A 15,774-nucleotide genomic window follows, 5' to 3' on the forward strand; every position below is an offset into this window, starting at 1 on the left:
TATTTGAAAATAAAGACAGAATAAATTCAAAACGTTTCAATTTCAGGACGAATGACACTTTAAAAGATATTTTTCCCGAACTTATGTCATTAATCACAAAATTTTCAAAGAGAAAGACGCCCCTAGAAAATGGTGACAGAATTTATGATGTTTATAGACTGAATCTGTACATGGATATGAAACAGTCAATGGTAACGGTTGATTTTATTTCAAACATATTTGATCATAGATTTGTAAAGATTAATGAATAGTGGACTGTCTGGCGATTGTTCAACTTAATATAAGCATAATTTTATTTGCAAAAGATTTTCTCAATTGCGATATATTTACCACCTTCAAAAATAAAACAACACGTAAATTAGTATCCTGGTCTGAAGCTATAAAACCACTTATTTTTTATAAACAGATAGACAAAAGTATATTTGAGGGGAGTTTAGCAATGATTGAAAGTGTACTGACGGATGGAAATAAAGTAGACAAAAGTAAACAAGAGATGATTGATATGGCGTTCTCAGACTGTATACTTAAAGTTTACATGTAAGATTTTAATTACGAATTTCAATACATGTTATTTTTTTCAGACTTTTTATTTTTTCTTAATTTATGTTTAAAATCTATTGAAAGGAAACACTGTGTATTTCTAAAAAGGAGAAAAACTTAAACAAAGGTATGACAGAAATTATTAAAATGTAATTGGTGATGTAACATTGCCAACTTTGATAATAAATTATTTCTACTGTACCTACTACACTCCAGTTGTAAAGTACCATCTTTAAGTAGTCAAAATGACCATGCTAGCATTTATAGACTCCTTGCATACCACTGATGTGTCATTCATTTTTTGGAAAAGTAACTGTAACACTTAGGACTCTGCTTTACTAAATTCAAACCCAAAGACTTACAAGTTTCATGCTTTTTGACTAATCCCTTATTCAATTTAGGACTCCTGAGCAAGGAAAACCAATTTTAGATGTTCTTCTGCTGATGATTAAATCCGGAAGGAAAGACTTGGTGCATTCTGTAGAAACAACTTTACGCAAAAAGGGATATACAAAAATACTTACATGGAAGGTAGGTATAGGATTTCAGCACATAAATATAATTGATTTTTGTGTTTATAAAACTTTAGTCCTGTCGGGAGAAAGGCTTTATCTATTCATTAGGTGATTCGTTGTTTTCTTTTTTCTGAGGGTGCTACTTGACTTTATTGTTTCCAATGTTGTCAAATGATGAATTACTGAAGCAAACGTATAACCGAGAAGAATCATAGGCATTACATGTATCTTAGATTTTGAAATGAATGATTTTGATTAAATTTAATTAATCTTTCACACAAGCAATGAAAAAATATGTACTTTAATTTGCTCATATTGTCAATATTTGAGAACTTGATACCGGAAGCACAACAGTTCTTGCAAGTGATTGGTGTGATGAAAGGTGACCAGTTGGAAGATGAGGACGGTGATTTTGATGATGTATTAAGCAATTTAAAAGACGTTGTTGAAACATTGATGGAGTTGTTCAAGTAATGTATACACAAACATGTTTGCTTTCACGATTTCCTCCTTAGTCTTTACGATTCAATATTTTTTACCCATCCCAAAGATGAACATGAGTGATACATTTCATGTGAATTTAATGCATTTTTACCCCCCCCCCTCCCTTCTTGGGGGCATTTAGATTCACCCTTGTCCGTCCGTCCACCCGTCCTTCTCATGTTGTGTCGCACGTAGTTCAAAAAGTATTTGACCTAATGTCACGAAACTTTACAGGAATGTTGATCAGCATGTATTGTTATGCGCCTGGGGGTTTGCTTGTGGATTTATTCAGTATTTGTAGAGTTATTGTCCTTGATTAAGTATGAACGTAAAATTTTCATCTTGTGTTGCGCGTAGCTAAAAAATGTTTGACTTAGAGTCATGAAACCTTAGTGAAATGTTGATCAGCATGTGAAGTTGTGCACCTGGTGTTTTGCTTATGGATTAATTCTGCTGTGTTAGACTTTGACTTAGTAAACATTTCCAATTTTAAAATTTTGTCGCACGTAGCTTATAAAATTATTTGACCTAGAGTCAATAAACTTTATAAGAATGTTGGTCAGCATGTGAAGTTTTGCACCAGGGGTTTTGGCTGTGGATGTATTCAATACAATGTATTCCTAAAGTAATAGCCTGAGAATTTGTAAATATTTTCAGTTTTCAATTTGTGCCGTGTATATCTCAAAAAGTATTTGATCTATAGTCATTAAACTTTGCAGAACTGTTGGTCGACATATGTGCTTGTGAACCGGGAGTTTTATAGCTGATGTATTGAGTATTTTTAGAGTAATTGCCCCTGACTTAGGAAAAAGCATTCCAAAATATTGTGTTATGTGTATGTTGAGTGCTTGGGTTAGAATTAACCAACTTTACAGGAATGATGATCAACATCTGTACACTTGGCGTTTTGCATGTGGAATTTTTGCATTTGTTATTGTCCGTGACTTAGTATCAATTATAGATTTGTTCATTCATAGCTCAAAACGTATTTGACCTGTAGTCCTGAAAGTATACAAGAATTTTGGTCAGCATGTGTAGTTATGCACCTTGGGGATTGCTTGTGCATTTTTTTCAGTATTTGTAGAGGTTTTTATTGACTAAGTTGAAGATTTTCAGTTTTCAACTTGTATTACGTGTAGCCCTAGAGTCAAAAACAATGGAGTGTTGGGGGGGGGGGGGGCACCCGTGTCTTATGGACACATTTCTAGTTTTCAACCAAAAAATGCTTTTAAAAACAATACTTACAGTTCATTAATATAAAAAAATGCACACATTTTAATTGCATCATGCTGTTTGCATGCGCACTTTTTACAATTGCATGCAAAGCATTTACGTTTTTCAATGACATTTTCTTCTTTTTCAGTGTTTCTTAAATATATTATTAAATCGATACTTCATAGTGTAGAAAGTTGAGATAATACATATATCATGTGTAGAACCGATCATCCGCCATGGGTGAACTATTTCATTGACATCATGTGCATGAAATTGCCGAACCAAATTTGGTTACATATAAGAATGGTACCTTAAATCATATTAATGAAAAACAATTTTAAAAAGAATTGCATCAGTATCTCAAATTAAGCAACAACATAATTGCACTTATTAAGAAAACATCTGTACATATGTACACTTAAACCTTAATTAATTTTTAGGTTTTGTTTGATTAATGCATCTAAAATTGTATTTCACAGTTTTGGTCATCATATGGATTTGAATTTCAGAAAAGGGAAGATCTTGAAAGAGCTTTCAAAAGATATTGTTGCGTTCATTTTTAATTGTTTGGAGACACAGGAACCTGAGAAGACAGATTTAGCTAACACAGTATCAGACGATAAATATCTTACTTTAACGGTAACAATTATGTTCTTAATGCGCATGTACTCTTATATTAGTATGATATTTTGAGTTATCTCCACTGCTATGGGGTTGAATCGTTTTATGGGTGTTATTGTATGAAATGTCTTTCAGTACCAGTAAAGAGTAAAGATAGTCAACAGTTGTTTGTACTAGCGTCAGTTTCTTGAAATGGTTCAGTACCAATGAATATGTTATATTCTTATCAGTACACAATGTAATTTTTGGATAGTCACACTTTTAAAGCACTGTTGAAGATATAACACCGGAAGAGGGGCGGTCTCTAGTGCGAGTAATAAAGAATATACAATAAAATTGAAGACTCGGTTTGATTGAGTCTTTCCATTTGTGCAACATACCTCACGCCCGGGCCACCAGTGCCGCTTAAAAACACCAAATTGTCTTAAGAGCTTGGGTAATTTCTTAATATTGTAATTAAGGCAGCTGTTACAGTGATAGTTACATGTGGTCTACATCGATTTTGTGTTGAGTTTACACTACACTGTTACAACTGCCTAATATACATCATTAAGAAATTTGTATTATTATACCTCACTTACTATAGTCATCATCCAACGTCACAAGGCTGTAAAGAAGATTAATCACGTGAATAAATAGGATATCCCACTGAAGGTGATAGATAGAGGATGTTTGTTTGTTTGTGTGAAAGATGAATTTTTATTTCATCGAGTGAGCTTTAAAACAGTTTTCTCGCGAGTGGCGTAGCCACGAGTGAGAATACTGTTTTTAAAGTTCACAAGATGAAACAAAAGTACATCTTACACAACAACAAGAAATTTTCTTTTTATTTTATGCTCAAAACAAGTTTAACTGCAATTTCCTCGATATTAACTTAAATATTTATATATGTTTAGCCGCAATTTTAGCCGAATTTATCATAAATTCAGAAGACTTAAGCTGAAAAATAAGTTCGACAATCAACGTTAACACGCTCGGCAAACTGTCGCTCCACTTCAAAATTGTGGTGTACGGAAAACGAGAGAACGACATTTCCGAGATCGAGCGTAAGTCCGATTTAAATCGCTAATTGTAAGAAATGTTTATGTTTTGTCTTGTTATTCATTGAAGTTTTTTTTTTCGAAAAACGAAAAATATAGTTCCGTGTGGTATTGTTTTAGGCTTCCCATGATGTAAGCTGTTACAAAAACAAAATTATCTCAAACCCGTCAGAACTTTTCCCCCTGACGAATTAAACGACGATTTGTTTAATATCGAATTTCCAAGAATGCAAACGCACTACACTTTGGATTTCTTGAAAAGGTGTGTTAGAAAATTATCAACCTGTAACAAGAACTAGTCGTTCGTTCGAGCAAAATAAACTTCTCCTGGTGGATTTCTTAAATTTTTATATCGATTTTTTTTCGAAAATAGTGGTGCCAAAGGGCAGGAGTTGGAGCGAAAGGTCGGTTGCTGAGCGCAAGGCGATAATTAGCTGGCGTAAAGAGCGTTGCCAATAATCTTTTAAAAAGTGAAAGCTTTCAAAGTTAAACTAGACGTACTAAAATGTGAAGCCGCAGAAATATGATTATGTAATAATTTATTTCTACTATAACTAGGTATATTAATAATTGATAGTTTTAGTCCGTACACCGGATGCTGCCTTTTTATTTCGTTCGTTTTCTTCATAGATACTCTATGAACAAACAAACAAAATTTTATTGTTACTTCTTTTATCTTTAAACAAGATTTGTTTGACAATATGCATTGCTTGGTGATAAAAGTACTGAAAGTTTAGGATAACAATATGCATTGCTTGGTGATAAAAGTACTGAAAGTTTAGGATAATTATTTAGTGACGCGGCGATCAAGTACTACTACGGTGTAAGACAGTTCACATATTGTGTTTATTATCTTTAAGCATGAGGGCTTATGATATAAATTAAAATATCGACAAATTGATCAATTGTAAGCGTAACGCAGTAGGTAAGTTTCAAGTCAAATATCAATGCAAGACTGGTTCGGATTGTACAATTTTCGCGGAATTATTTCTGTATATAAACAATCAAATACGAATATGTTATATTTTGTCTTGACGTAAAAAAAGTGTTAAGTGTTGTGTTAATTTCTATGAACGTCTTATTTCACTTTTTCTCGTAAGTAATATCTAGAAGAGAGTAAGTATCTTGAAAAATAACTGAAACACGTGTTATATCCTTAGAACGAGTGACACTAACTCAACCATTTTCACTGAGAGAATTCCCCACCTTACAAAAGTCTTTCAATTTCATGAAAACGTGGCTTATTTGTGTTTGACGTTAGAGCAAGTGATTACAGAAAGTCAAATTAAAATGAACTCTTGTATTTTGAATGGTAGTAGTGACCCATTTAATGTGTCCCGTGCATTCCATAATTTTGTCATTGTTCTGCACATTTAATGTCTATCTTTTTGAGAAACATAACATTTTGGCAGGAACAATCGCGTTACAAGCACCATTTATGAAACATTTATTCGGAAACATTTATTCGCGGTAGAACCGAAAATATTCGATCTTGTCGAATTTACACGGACACATGTTTTTAAAATTTACATAACCTTGTAAAAAATCATGATTGACCTCGAATAAGTGACATCCTGTATTATGCCACGCATATGATTCAATATTGGGCTGATCATCAAACCTTTTGGCTCTATCTCTTTTTCTTTGGCTCCACTATTTTCGAAAAAAATATATAAACAGATTTTAGAAATCAACCAGGAGTAATCTATGTTGCACGATGGACAAGTTCTTATTGCGGGTTGATATTTTTCTAATAAACTTTTTAAAAAATCCGAAGGGTAGAGCATTTCAATGTTTTTGAAGTTAAATATTCTATAAATCGTCGTTAACTTCGCCAGAGAAAAAAGTTCTACCGGGCTTAATATAATTTTCTTTTTGTAACAGCCTGATCATTAGAAGCCTTAAACAATCCTACACGGAACTACCTTTTCGTTTTTCGAAAAAATAAAACTTAAATGAATTTCAAGACAAAATTTGTTTACTTATTCTTCGGGATGATGATTGACATTGCTTTTCAAGTTCATTGAACGCCGCCTTTCCTTGTTGATCTTGTTTTTCATATTTCATTTTGCATGAGTCAGTTATTGCTCGTAGGATACTTAAATACGTATGTCACCAAGAGCAGTTTTGCATGTTGAAAGAAGTGTATTTGTGAATAATTTTTTAGACTGTAAAAATAAAACAAAAAATGTAGAGACGATATTTTGTGTTTGGTAATTTGAAAGAAGTGTGTTTGATTATTTGAATGAATTGGAGTGAGTTTTTTCTTTTTATTACTTTTGAAATTTAAGTTATTTCAATTTCAGCTTTGCTTTTCTTTGAGTAGCCCTGACAATGTCGAATTTTCAGCCAAAATAAAATTGAGTTACCACATGGGGAATTGGGGAAATCTTTGAAAAGTGTGAAATTTTATTTTGATAATTTTCAGTGTGAAATAATGAAATATAATTTTCACGGATAAATCTGTAATCAACTCAAAAGCATAAAATGAAAAGGAATATTCACATTGATCATGTTATGTCAGCCGACCTTGGCAGCAACATTCTGTTCTATCAGTCACATTAGGTTATAATATTTATATGACTATGTGAATGATATTACATGTTATCTTCATGCGGGTCTATAATAGCTAACAAAGCAAGACAAAACATATATTTTAGTGGTTTTTTTTACATACATGTATTATTTTTAGGTCAAAGATAAGGAACTTGTAGATTACATCTTAGATAAAGTGGATCACATCCTTAAGACAGCTGATACACACTTAAGCAATGATTCAACTGTTGAGGATTTTGTAACTGCTGTTCTCGAATCTTACAATGAGTAAGTGATTTTTATGATTTTTTAATGATAATAATATGATTAAAGAAGAAAACTGTATAGAGAGTAGCCTGCTGTGTTTGATATAAAATTTAAAAGAAACAAAGTCTGAAAGAGATGGTTATCAATCTAACTTAAGATAACAAAAATTGTCAAACTTTGTTTTTGTCAAATATCTTAAAGAAAAAAATGAGAAAACACTAGTCACCTGTGATAATCCTTGTAGGCTCTGATCATACTCGGTGTGTCGTAATTGGCAATCGCTCAGTACTTTGATGCAGGAAGTCAGAAATTTTACAGCATCTTGTTCTCGTATATTTTATCCACAACTCCAAATAATAGGGTGACATATAGCCAAACTAATCTTTTAAGATAAACTTTTGTTAAAGTAATTCATGGTCATGTCCGGTCATTTATCCTGTGGTTCTTTGATGGATTTTGAAACGACTAGCCGTAATTTCCTAGCACACTAAAAAGACTTGAAACGATGATGGTAATGCTTGGATGTCAAAATAGTACGTCATTCATTCATGGAACCCTCAGAAGTGCTGATACAATCATCAATGTAAGCTGTATATAGAAATAAATTCAATATCAGGATCAGTAACTTGATATTGAAATTCTCTTTTTGACCATTAAAAGTCTGTAGGTTACATTATTTAATCAAAATGTATATATATACATAATATAAAAGTAAAATCTCTAACTTGCCGTATATAAGCAAAAACGCTAATTTAAATTTGCCGTAGCTTTCGGCCTTGCGGCCTTCTAGTAAGGCCGAAAGCTACGGCAAATTTAAATTAGCGTTTTTGCTTATACATAATATATATATATATATATATATATATATATATATTATATATATATATATATATATATATATATATATATATCTTGTAAAAATTTAACCTTTAAAGTAACGGGAAGAATGTAACAGATTCACAGCACGAAAGGTTTATGTCGATATATGCCACCTGCTGTGAGGGAGACAGCTTGACAGATAAAATGGTTGACTCCGGAAACGAAGATTGTTGGACTGTCTTTGGTGGAATCTATGCGACTGCAGTCACGTATTTATCAATCGTAAGTACTTGTTTAGCATGAAAAACACATATCTATCAAGTCGGGATAATTCAGGCATTAACATTACTTCCAATTTCCATGGGTCGAATGTATGCAGGTTCTTCAATAATAGGAGTCAAAACACAAATTCAAGGGGTCCAACCATCCGACATCTAATTCAAGTAGTCTGACTCCTTACAACTTACTGATTAAATCTTACATGTAGCAAACACATATGTACCGCAATTGGGTTTTAAGATGTTAAGCAATATTTATGAAGCCAGTGTTATAATTTTCTGCATCCACGTATATGAAATAGGTAAATAATAATACATCTGATTAGGCATTTAAGGGGTATATGGATGCAGGATTTTGCATCCGGTAAATCCCTGATCATTGTTATTTATGGTAGATATCTTCAAATCTTTTTAACCCATTAGCCAAATATTTTCAATTGCCATATACTTATGTATTTGTCAGTATATTATTAAATATTGAAAACAATAATTGGTTAATATTTAATCAAATATATTTAAATGTAGATTTAATGAGTGTCGATAAAAAAGGGATCAGAAATCAAGGAATATATTGGTCTTGAAAATGAATACGTTCAAGGGATAGTGAGTAGGAATGAATCTTTGAACTGATTACTTGTAGCTATTTTGAATTTTTCAAAAACTGGAGAATTGTTCTATCGGTTTTATTGTATAACCTACATATTTATTATACATGTATATCCATATAAATTTCTGCAGCATTTATCATCCAAAACGCTGTCGCGTTGCTTATCGTTGATCAAGAATATTATAAAATGGGCAAGGATTTCAGCGGAAGAGGAGCACAATTATCTGATGATGTCAAGTTTTGGTGCCCTTCAAATTATAAACAGTGCTTTGGAACCTGAAATAGCTGAGATTACACCAGAAGTAGTTGAGTTGTTCCTGTTGACCGATAAAACATCAGAGTCGATACGTATGTTTACCTTCGAAATGATTAGTTTTAGTTTAGTAGTTGTTAAATCTAATTTAATAAAAAAAATGTTAATACGTCTTTGGTTAAGTCAAGTCAAACTCATTATTTCACTCATTTAATGAACAAACATGACACAATGAGCTGACAAACATCAAGAAAAAAAGTACAATGAGGCACAAATTGCAGTTAAGTTAAAAAAATAAAATTATACTAAGTAAAAGTGAGGTCAAATATTAGGTTCTAAAAAGTTATTAGCGATGAAAACATACATTAAAGTAAAGAAAAACGTTGAAAATATATTCTCGCACATGCACGATTTCATTTTTTCACATGTTAAAGCAAAGCCTTTGGTCTCAATTTTTTGGTTACATCTTTTGTCTGGAAAAAATCATAAACTTATTTGAATCCTCTTTTTAAAAAAATGCAAGAGACGAGTTGTGCCTCATTTATTGTGTTTGTTTTATTCTATCTTATATAATACATGTAAGAAAGAATACATTGTATGTTCAAACAGTATACATGTAGATAGAAACATATGTGTTTGATGTGATACATACTTTTTTTTAATCTACAAATAATATTTCCTTCTCCTCGATCCATCTTAGGCGTTAGTCTCAGTGTTCGGTTAAACAAAATTAAAGAGATATCATATAGCGGATGGAATTAAAAACATTATTAATTCATGTATCAACTTCATGTTATACTTAATGCTTCAATGATCTGTACATATAATTCATATAATGCAGCTACATGTCGGATTCTGATTTAAGCAGTGTTTAATTTTGAATTATAATGAAGTGCTCTTTTCCATAACACACATATATGTATATAGGTTTCGTTTGAGGACCACAAACCGCTGTTCATGGAATGACACTAAAGTTCCACATTGAAGATTCCATGATAATCGTCGTATGAACACATTTGCGATTGTGTTTTAAATCTTATTTCACAATTTTCATGTTCAAATGTTGAATTCTGCTTAAGTTAGTGCTAAGGGGCAGAGAGTTATTTGCACTTTCCAGTTCCGTCCATGAACATGCTTAATCAAACTGAGCCTGAAACATTTTTTTTTCAATTCTTTACGGATTTTTTTTCTTTTTTTTTCAGATCTTTTGCGTGGTCTTTATTCATTTAATCCGCAACCGATACATGACAACTTGCAAAGATTTATAGAGAAAATGGAGAACATGAGTTTCACAGACAGAGCTTATGTTGTTCCGTTATTGATAGAAGTTTCAGGAAAACAACCAAAGGTTAATGATTCATTTTCAGTTATGATAAATAAGATGAAACTTACCTCATAAGTATGTAGTATGATATTTATTTTGGTAACTTCTGATATATTTTGATTATTCGTTCACCGCTGAAGTTATTCTTTCCATATGACTCTTTCCCTTTATTATATACGATCAACACATTTTACTATTGTGCTAAATTTCTTGTCAAATAACAAAGGATCAATCATAAAGATGGACAATGCATAAAATAGCACGTATTCTACAATGTTTCCTCGTGTAAAGATATTGTTACATTTTTCTTCAGCATGCTCTATTTAACAACGCCCCCGAAGGAATCCCGAACTGAGCACGTATATTATGTCTGAGGAAACATTGTTGAATCCGTCATGTCTTGTATTTGTTCGTAATACATGTAAATGGTATCAAATTAGATAGATACTGCAGTTGCAGTAAACCTTGTTCAAATTCAATTAAGGAATCATATAAATTCAAAATTATGCATTTGTCATTCTGCCGCATCAACCACATCAAAGGTAATAAGACAAGAATCATTTGTTTAATTTATCCATAAATTTAATTTATGAGCATCTGTTTATAGCGTAGCAATGACCCTGTGGACTGTGTATCGGAACATTCATATATATATACAATACATTTGTTTACTGTTGTTGATGTACATGTATTGGTTTATTGTTATTGATGTATTGTTTCTTGTTGTTGTAGTATTTGTTTATTTTTGTTGATGTATTTCAGGAATTTACCGAAGATCAAGTTGGCAAATTACTCGACTTTGCAATGGAAGATTATCAAACGCAGCCGACATACTTTCATGTTCTAAATCAAATAGCAACTCTGAATCCTCCAAGTGTTTGTCAACAGTTTTCCAAACTTGTAAATGGGAACGGTTACAACAGCTCAGTGTTAATATTCAGGGTGATGCTTGTTCTACGTCTAGGTTGCTATGACAAGGTAGTCTGTAGAATAATATTATTATGCAAACTTTATATTTTCATATAAGCCCCTTAACGGTAATCAATCCGTGTGTCAGTTACCAGATAGTCAGTTCGTCCGCCGAACAATCAGTTGGTCTGGCTATCTTTCTGGCTGATCATGTTCGACTAATGAAACTTTGTGTGTGGATAGATGGCGATATAGACTAATGCAATAACAAAATGTTTTACTTTTCTTTGAACTGATTTCTTGTCGGATTCTTAGATAAGGTATTAGATGGTGATGAAATAAATATGTAAATGGGTATTAACCTTAAAATGAAAAGTGAACAGCTATATTTTCTAGTGACGTAAATAGTCAATACTAGGTTAAAATCTTGCTTTTATTAGAGCTTATATAAACAATATTAAAGATAGATATTCATGTGAATAAAACACGTGACAATACTTTTAATTTCAAACAGGCCATTTAATGGATGATTTTTTTGCAGTTTTGTTATTTTGTTTATATTCAATGTTGTTTTTACTGTTAAAAGAACTCTGCACGGTTTCCAGATATAACAAAGATAATTTGTTTTATTTGCTTTCAACTTTTATTTTACAAAGTACATAAATTTGTTTTTCGTTTGCTCTCTCATCACTCGGTTCATGTACGTCATGGCCAGACACAGGGCATCGGCAGATGATTGAAGATTCACTGTAAGCGTGTAGACGGCTATGTCGCATGCCTAGACGACTTGAACGGCGGACTTTTACTGGCAACAACATCTCTTTTCAGGGCTAACCGCCTACATTATTGTCACTGATTACAGTACATTTAGGCACTCACTGCCCGCTGTATAGTGACCTACTTTTGGTCCAAAATTCAGTTCTTTGGCTGCACGGAGGTAAATTATATCAACATTGTGCGTCAAAATTATTTCGTTAAGAGCATGACTGATGACATGTCCGGGGTCTGTACTCGTCGGCAAAAGCGGCATTTTTGTGCCTTAACGGACGGATGGACAATATTAAAGCAAACAGACATGTTTATTTGTTACCATTGCAGAAATAACTTTTCTGTATTCAATCTTCAATTTCAGTTATCTATTTATTATCATAGTTATATCTGTTGTAAAACACGAATAAATGCCTGCTGGTTAGTTACCGATTTCCCGTTTAATTGATTTTCAGTCACTGTTCAATAAAGCTGCTGAATTTGCGCTGAAGCAAATAAAAATATCAGACACGACTAAAACACAGCAAATATTGAGTCAGTTGTTCTTACTTGTTCGAACAAACCGAGAGGAAATGCTGCAGTACAGAAGCCAAATTGAGCTTTTGCAGAAAAAGGCTGGCGACTCTCCGGATCTTAAAGAGATTTTTGAAAATCTCATCAATGCGATAGATGGCAAAAGGTATAAATCATGTTGAGATATTATCGAAGAATAAATAAAAATAACAGTGCTGTTCTGACGAATATTGATATGTATCGTTAAGAGAAAAGAAACATTTCAGCAGTTTGTGAAGCTATCAGGTTGTCCAAATTTTTAATTGGAAAGGTTATTGTAGATAGGCCAAAAATATGATCGGAAACATTAAAGAATGTAGTTCGTTTACACACCCAAGCAACAATCGTTGCACGAGGATCTACATAAGTTTTTACATTTTATTTAGACTGCTTTTTGGTAAAGTTCGAAGCAAAAGATGTGTGAAAATAAATTTTCAATACAATTAAACTCGTATATGTACATTATAAAATGATAAATTTCTTAATCAATTGTGACTAAATAAGTTTATAATTTTGAATCAGCGTGACAGGTGTGTTTGAAGATTTACTGGAGATGAAAGAAGATATAGACGATATTGATACGAAGGTCGCTGCGACCATGAACACGGTTGTTTCTCTTGGAGATCACGTGATAGAACAGGGTAAAGATATATCAAAAGTTCGGGATGATGTGGGTAACCTAGGTGAACGAGTTGATAATGTTGAAGAAGATCTTACAGATACAAAAGTTAAAGTTGAAGAAATTGATAATAAGGTATATTTTACCAAGAATATTGTTATACAGAAGTACAGAGGCGATGTTATTTTTTTTCCATTACGATAAGATTCCTTCAAAATTTGAATGTCTTTAAGTTTTAGAATGCTTATTTTATTAAATGGAATGTTAAGTAATGCTAAAAAGACAAGTTCTTTCCAAACTTATTTAATATTTCTTATTTTTAATATAAAGACACTAATAGGTGCAACTTGTATCTATGCATGATATGTTTGGCTTAGTATCATACCTCAAAATCACTTAGTTAGTGTCATGTAAGCAATACCTCATATGTTTAACAAATAAGTTTTAAACTAGCAATAATCACTATTTAGGTCGGAGAAGTTGAATGGTTATAATGCATTATTATGTGTGATACCCATTTATAGCATGAAAAATACAACAATTTTCACTGTTTACAGACTATGACAAATGCTCCAAAATGGTCTAGGGATCTTACCAAACTGCTGAATCCAAAAGCAGAAAACGACTGGCGACTTTTAGCTAAACGTCTTCAATACAGTAATGATGATATACGAGCATGGGCTCAACAACACGACCCTTGTATGACATTGCTGAGTGAGTGGTATGCCACACACAAAACAAGTGAAGCAAACTTTGCAATATTGAACAATCTGCAAGAAATGAACAGACTTGATGGAGCAATTATTGTTGAAAATGCAATGAAAGCCACTGGTAGGAACAAATTAATGGACCTGTTTTATTGTATTAAAATGCATGCTCTTTTTGAATGATGCTTTACACATTATACTACTAAGTTCTATTCATTTTGTACACTCTTTGGTGATATATTTATCTGTGTGCTTACCTGTTGAATATACATTTATATATACGTCGATTTTTAGATAATTTTTTTCGTCTTGACTTTTTCCTGTCATTGTATTGGATAAGTGAAGATTGTTCATACTCAAATGAAGCTAAAGTTAACTTTAAATTTCTATATATCAGAGGACGTTGTTGAAGATGACGAATTTGAGTACCCTTCACCTCCCCCAATCTTCCTCAGCTATCAGTGGGGTGTTCAGAATGAGGTGAAACTACTGAAGCAACATTTAAACATGGCAGGATATGAATGTTGGATGGACATAGGTCAGATGGGTGGGGGAGACAAATTGTTCAACAAAATTGATAATGGAATTAGAGGCGCCAAAGTAATTATTTGTTGTACGACAGAGAAGTATGCACAATCACCGAACTGCAACCGAGAGGTAATTTGTTTGTGTCAATACTAGCATGTGAACGTAAAGTATGGTTGAAAATTTTACTTGTGCAGTTAAGTATTTTAATATTTTTAAAACTCTTTTTTTAACAATGTACAGTCTCGATAAGCTCAACAGAGACAAAACCCTTCGTACAGAACTGCTAAGTATATAATAAGGTATTGTAGGAACCTTAACTTTCTCTGTTAAAATCATTTAAATGAGATGCAAAACTTTGAAAGTTAGAAAAATAATGTGCGTACTGCATACCATACTTTTTATCTGAGAAGTGTCAAATCTCGTATTGTTTAATTATTTCAGGTAAATTTGTCAGTGAATTTAGGAAAGCCTATTATACCATTACTGATGGAAAAGATGTCATGGCCACCAAAAGGATCAATGGGGCCAATCTTCAGTGAATATTTATTTATCAGATTCTTTCAAAGGTATGTATTAAAAAACTTTAAAGGTATAGAGTATTATAGGATCATTTTAAATTCTCTCAATTGATAACTGTAAGGTGATCATACGATTTATTATATACGATCTAAACCAATTACCTTTTAAATCTAAATGTTACTAATTTTATTTGTTTTCTGTAGAAATGGTGAGGAGACGAAAGATCAGCGATATTGGCCAGTTGCCAAATTTCAAGAACTATTGATGCAGTTGAATTTCTATACAGTTCCTGACCCGTCACTTATTAAACAGGGTAAATTTACAACTACACCATTAAATCGGTAGTGATTCTAGTCTAAGTGTTTAATCATAACACCGCTTCTAATACAAAAACGTCTATTCCGTGGTCGAGGGGTTAGAGTCGATGACTTCTAATCCAGTTACCTCTCTGGCGTGGGTTCGATCCCCGGGAGATGCTTTGGTAGTTTAGCACGGAGGAAGGTAGTCTAGTACTGATGAACTCTCCAGGAACGATGGTTAGGAAACTACCCGCCTATATGACTGAAATACTGTTGAGATGAAACAAACAAACACACAGACAAATCTATTCTTTCATATAATGATGTATTTTATACAATTTTTAAGCATGGGGTATACATATATAACTATAGTACA

The 15,774-nt window shown here is 32.5% G+C and overlaps 1 protein-coding gene across 1 annotated transcript in view; it reads left to right on the top strand.

Annotated features, from left to right (window-relative positions):
• LOC132747532 (uncharacterized) overlaps positions 1-15,774 on the top strand; it is a 29,502-nt gene that overhangs the window by 11,585 nt on the left and 2,143 nt on the right. Inside the window, exons 8-23 of the mRNA XM_060736935.1 lie at positions 47-191; positions 407-537; positions 942-1,071; positions 1,386-1,525; positions 3,263-3,392; positions 7,107-7,237; positions 8,152-8,317; positions 9,052-9,268; positions 10,376-10,521; positions 11,260-11,475; positions 12,630-12,853; positions 13,249-13,480; positions 13,903-14,176; positions 14,450-14,709; positions 15,022-15,146; positions 15,303-15,412. Of these exons, the coding sequence (XP_060592918.1) occupies positions 47-191; positions 407-537; positions 942-1,071; positions 1,386-1,525; positions 3,263-3,392; positions 7,107-7,237; positions 8,152-8,317; positions 9,052-9,268; positions 10,376-10,521; positions 11,260-11,475; positions 12,630-12,853; positions 13,249-13,480; positions 13,903-14,176; positions 14,450-14,709; positions 15,022-15,146; positions 15,303-15,412 (2,777 nt within the window). The remainder of the gene's footprint in view (positions 1-46; positions 192-406; positions 538-941; positions 1,072-1,385; positions 1,526-3,262; positions 3,393-7,106; positions 7,238-8,151; positions 8,318-9,051; positions 9,269-10,375; positions 10,522-11,259; positions 11,476-12,629; positions 12,854-13,248; positions 13,481-13,902; positions 14,177-14,449; positions 14,710-15,021; positions 15,147-15,302; positions 15,413-15,774) is intronic.

Source organism: Ruditapes philippinarum, unplaced genomic scaffold, assembly GCF_026571515.1.
Source record: "Ruditapes philippinarum isolate M1 unplaced genomic scaffold, ASM2657151v2 ctg379_1_1_1_1, whole genome shotgun sequence".
NCBI classification, from domain to species: Eukaryota; Metazoa; Mollusca; class Bivalvia; order Venerida; family Veneridae; genus Ruditapes; species Ruditapes philippinarum.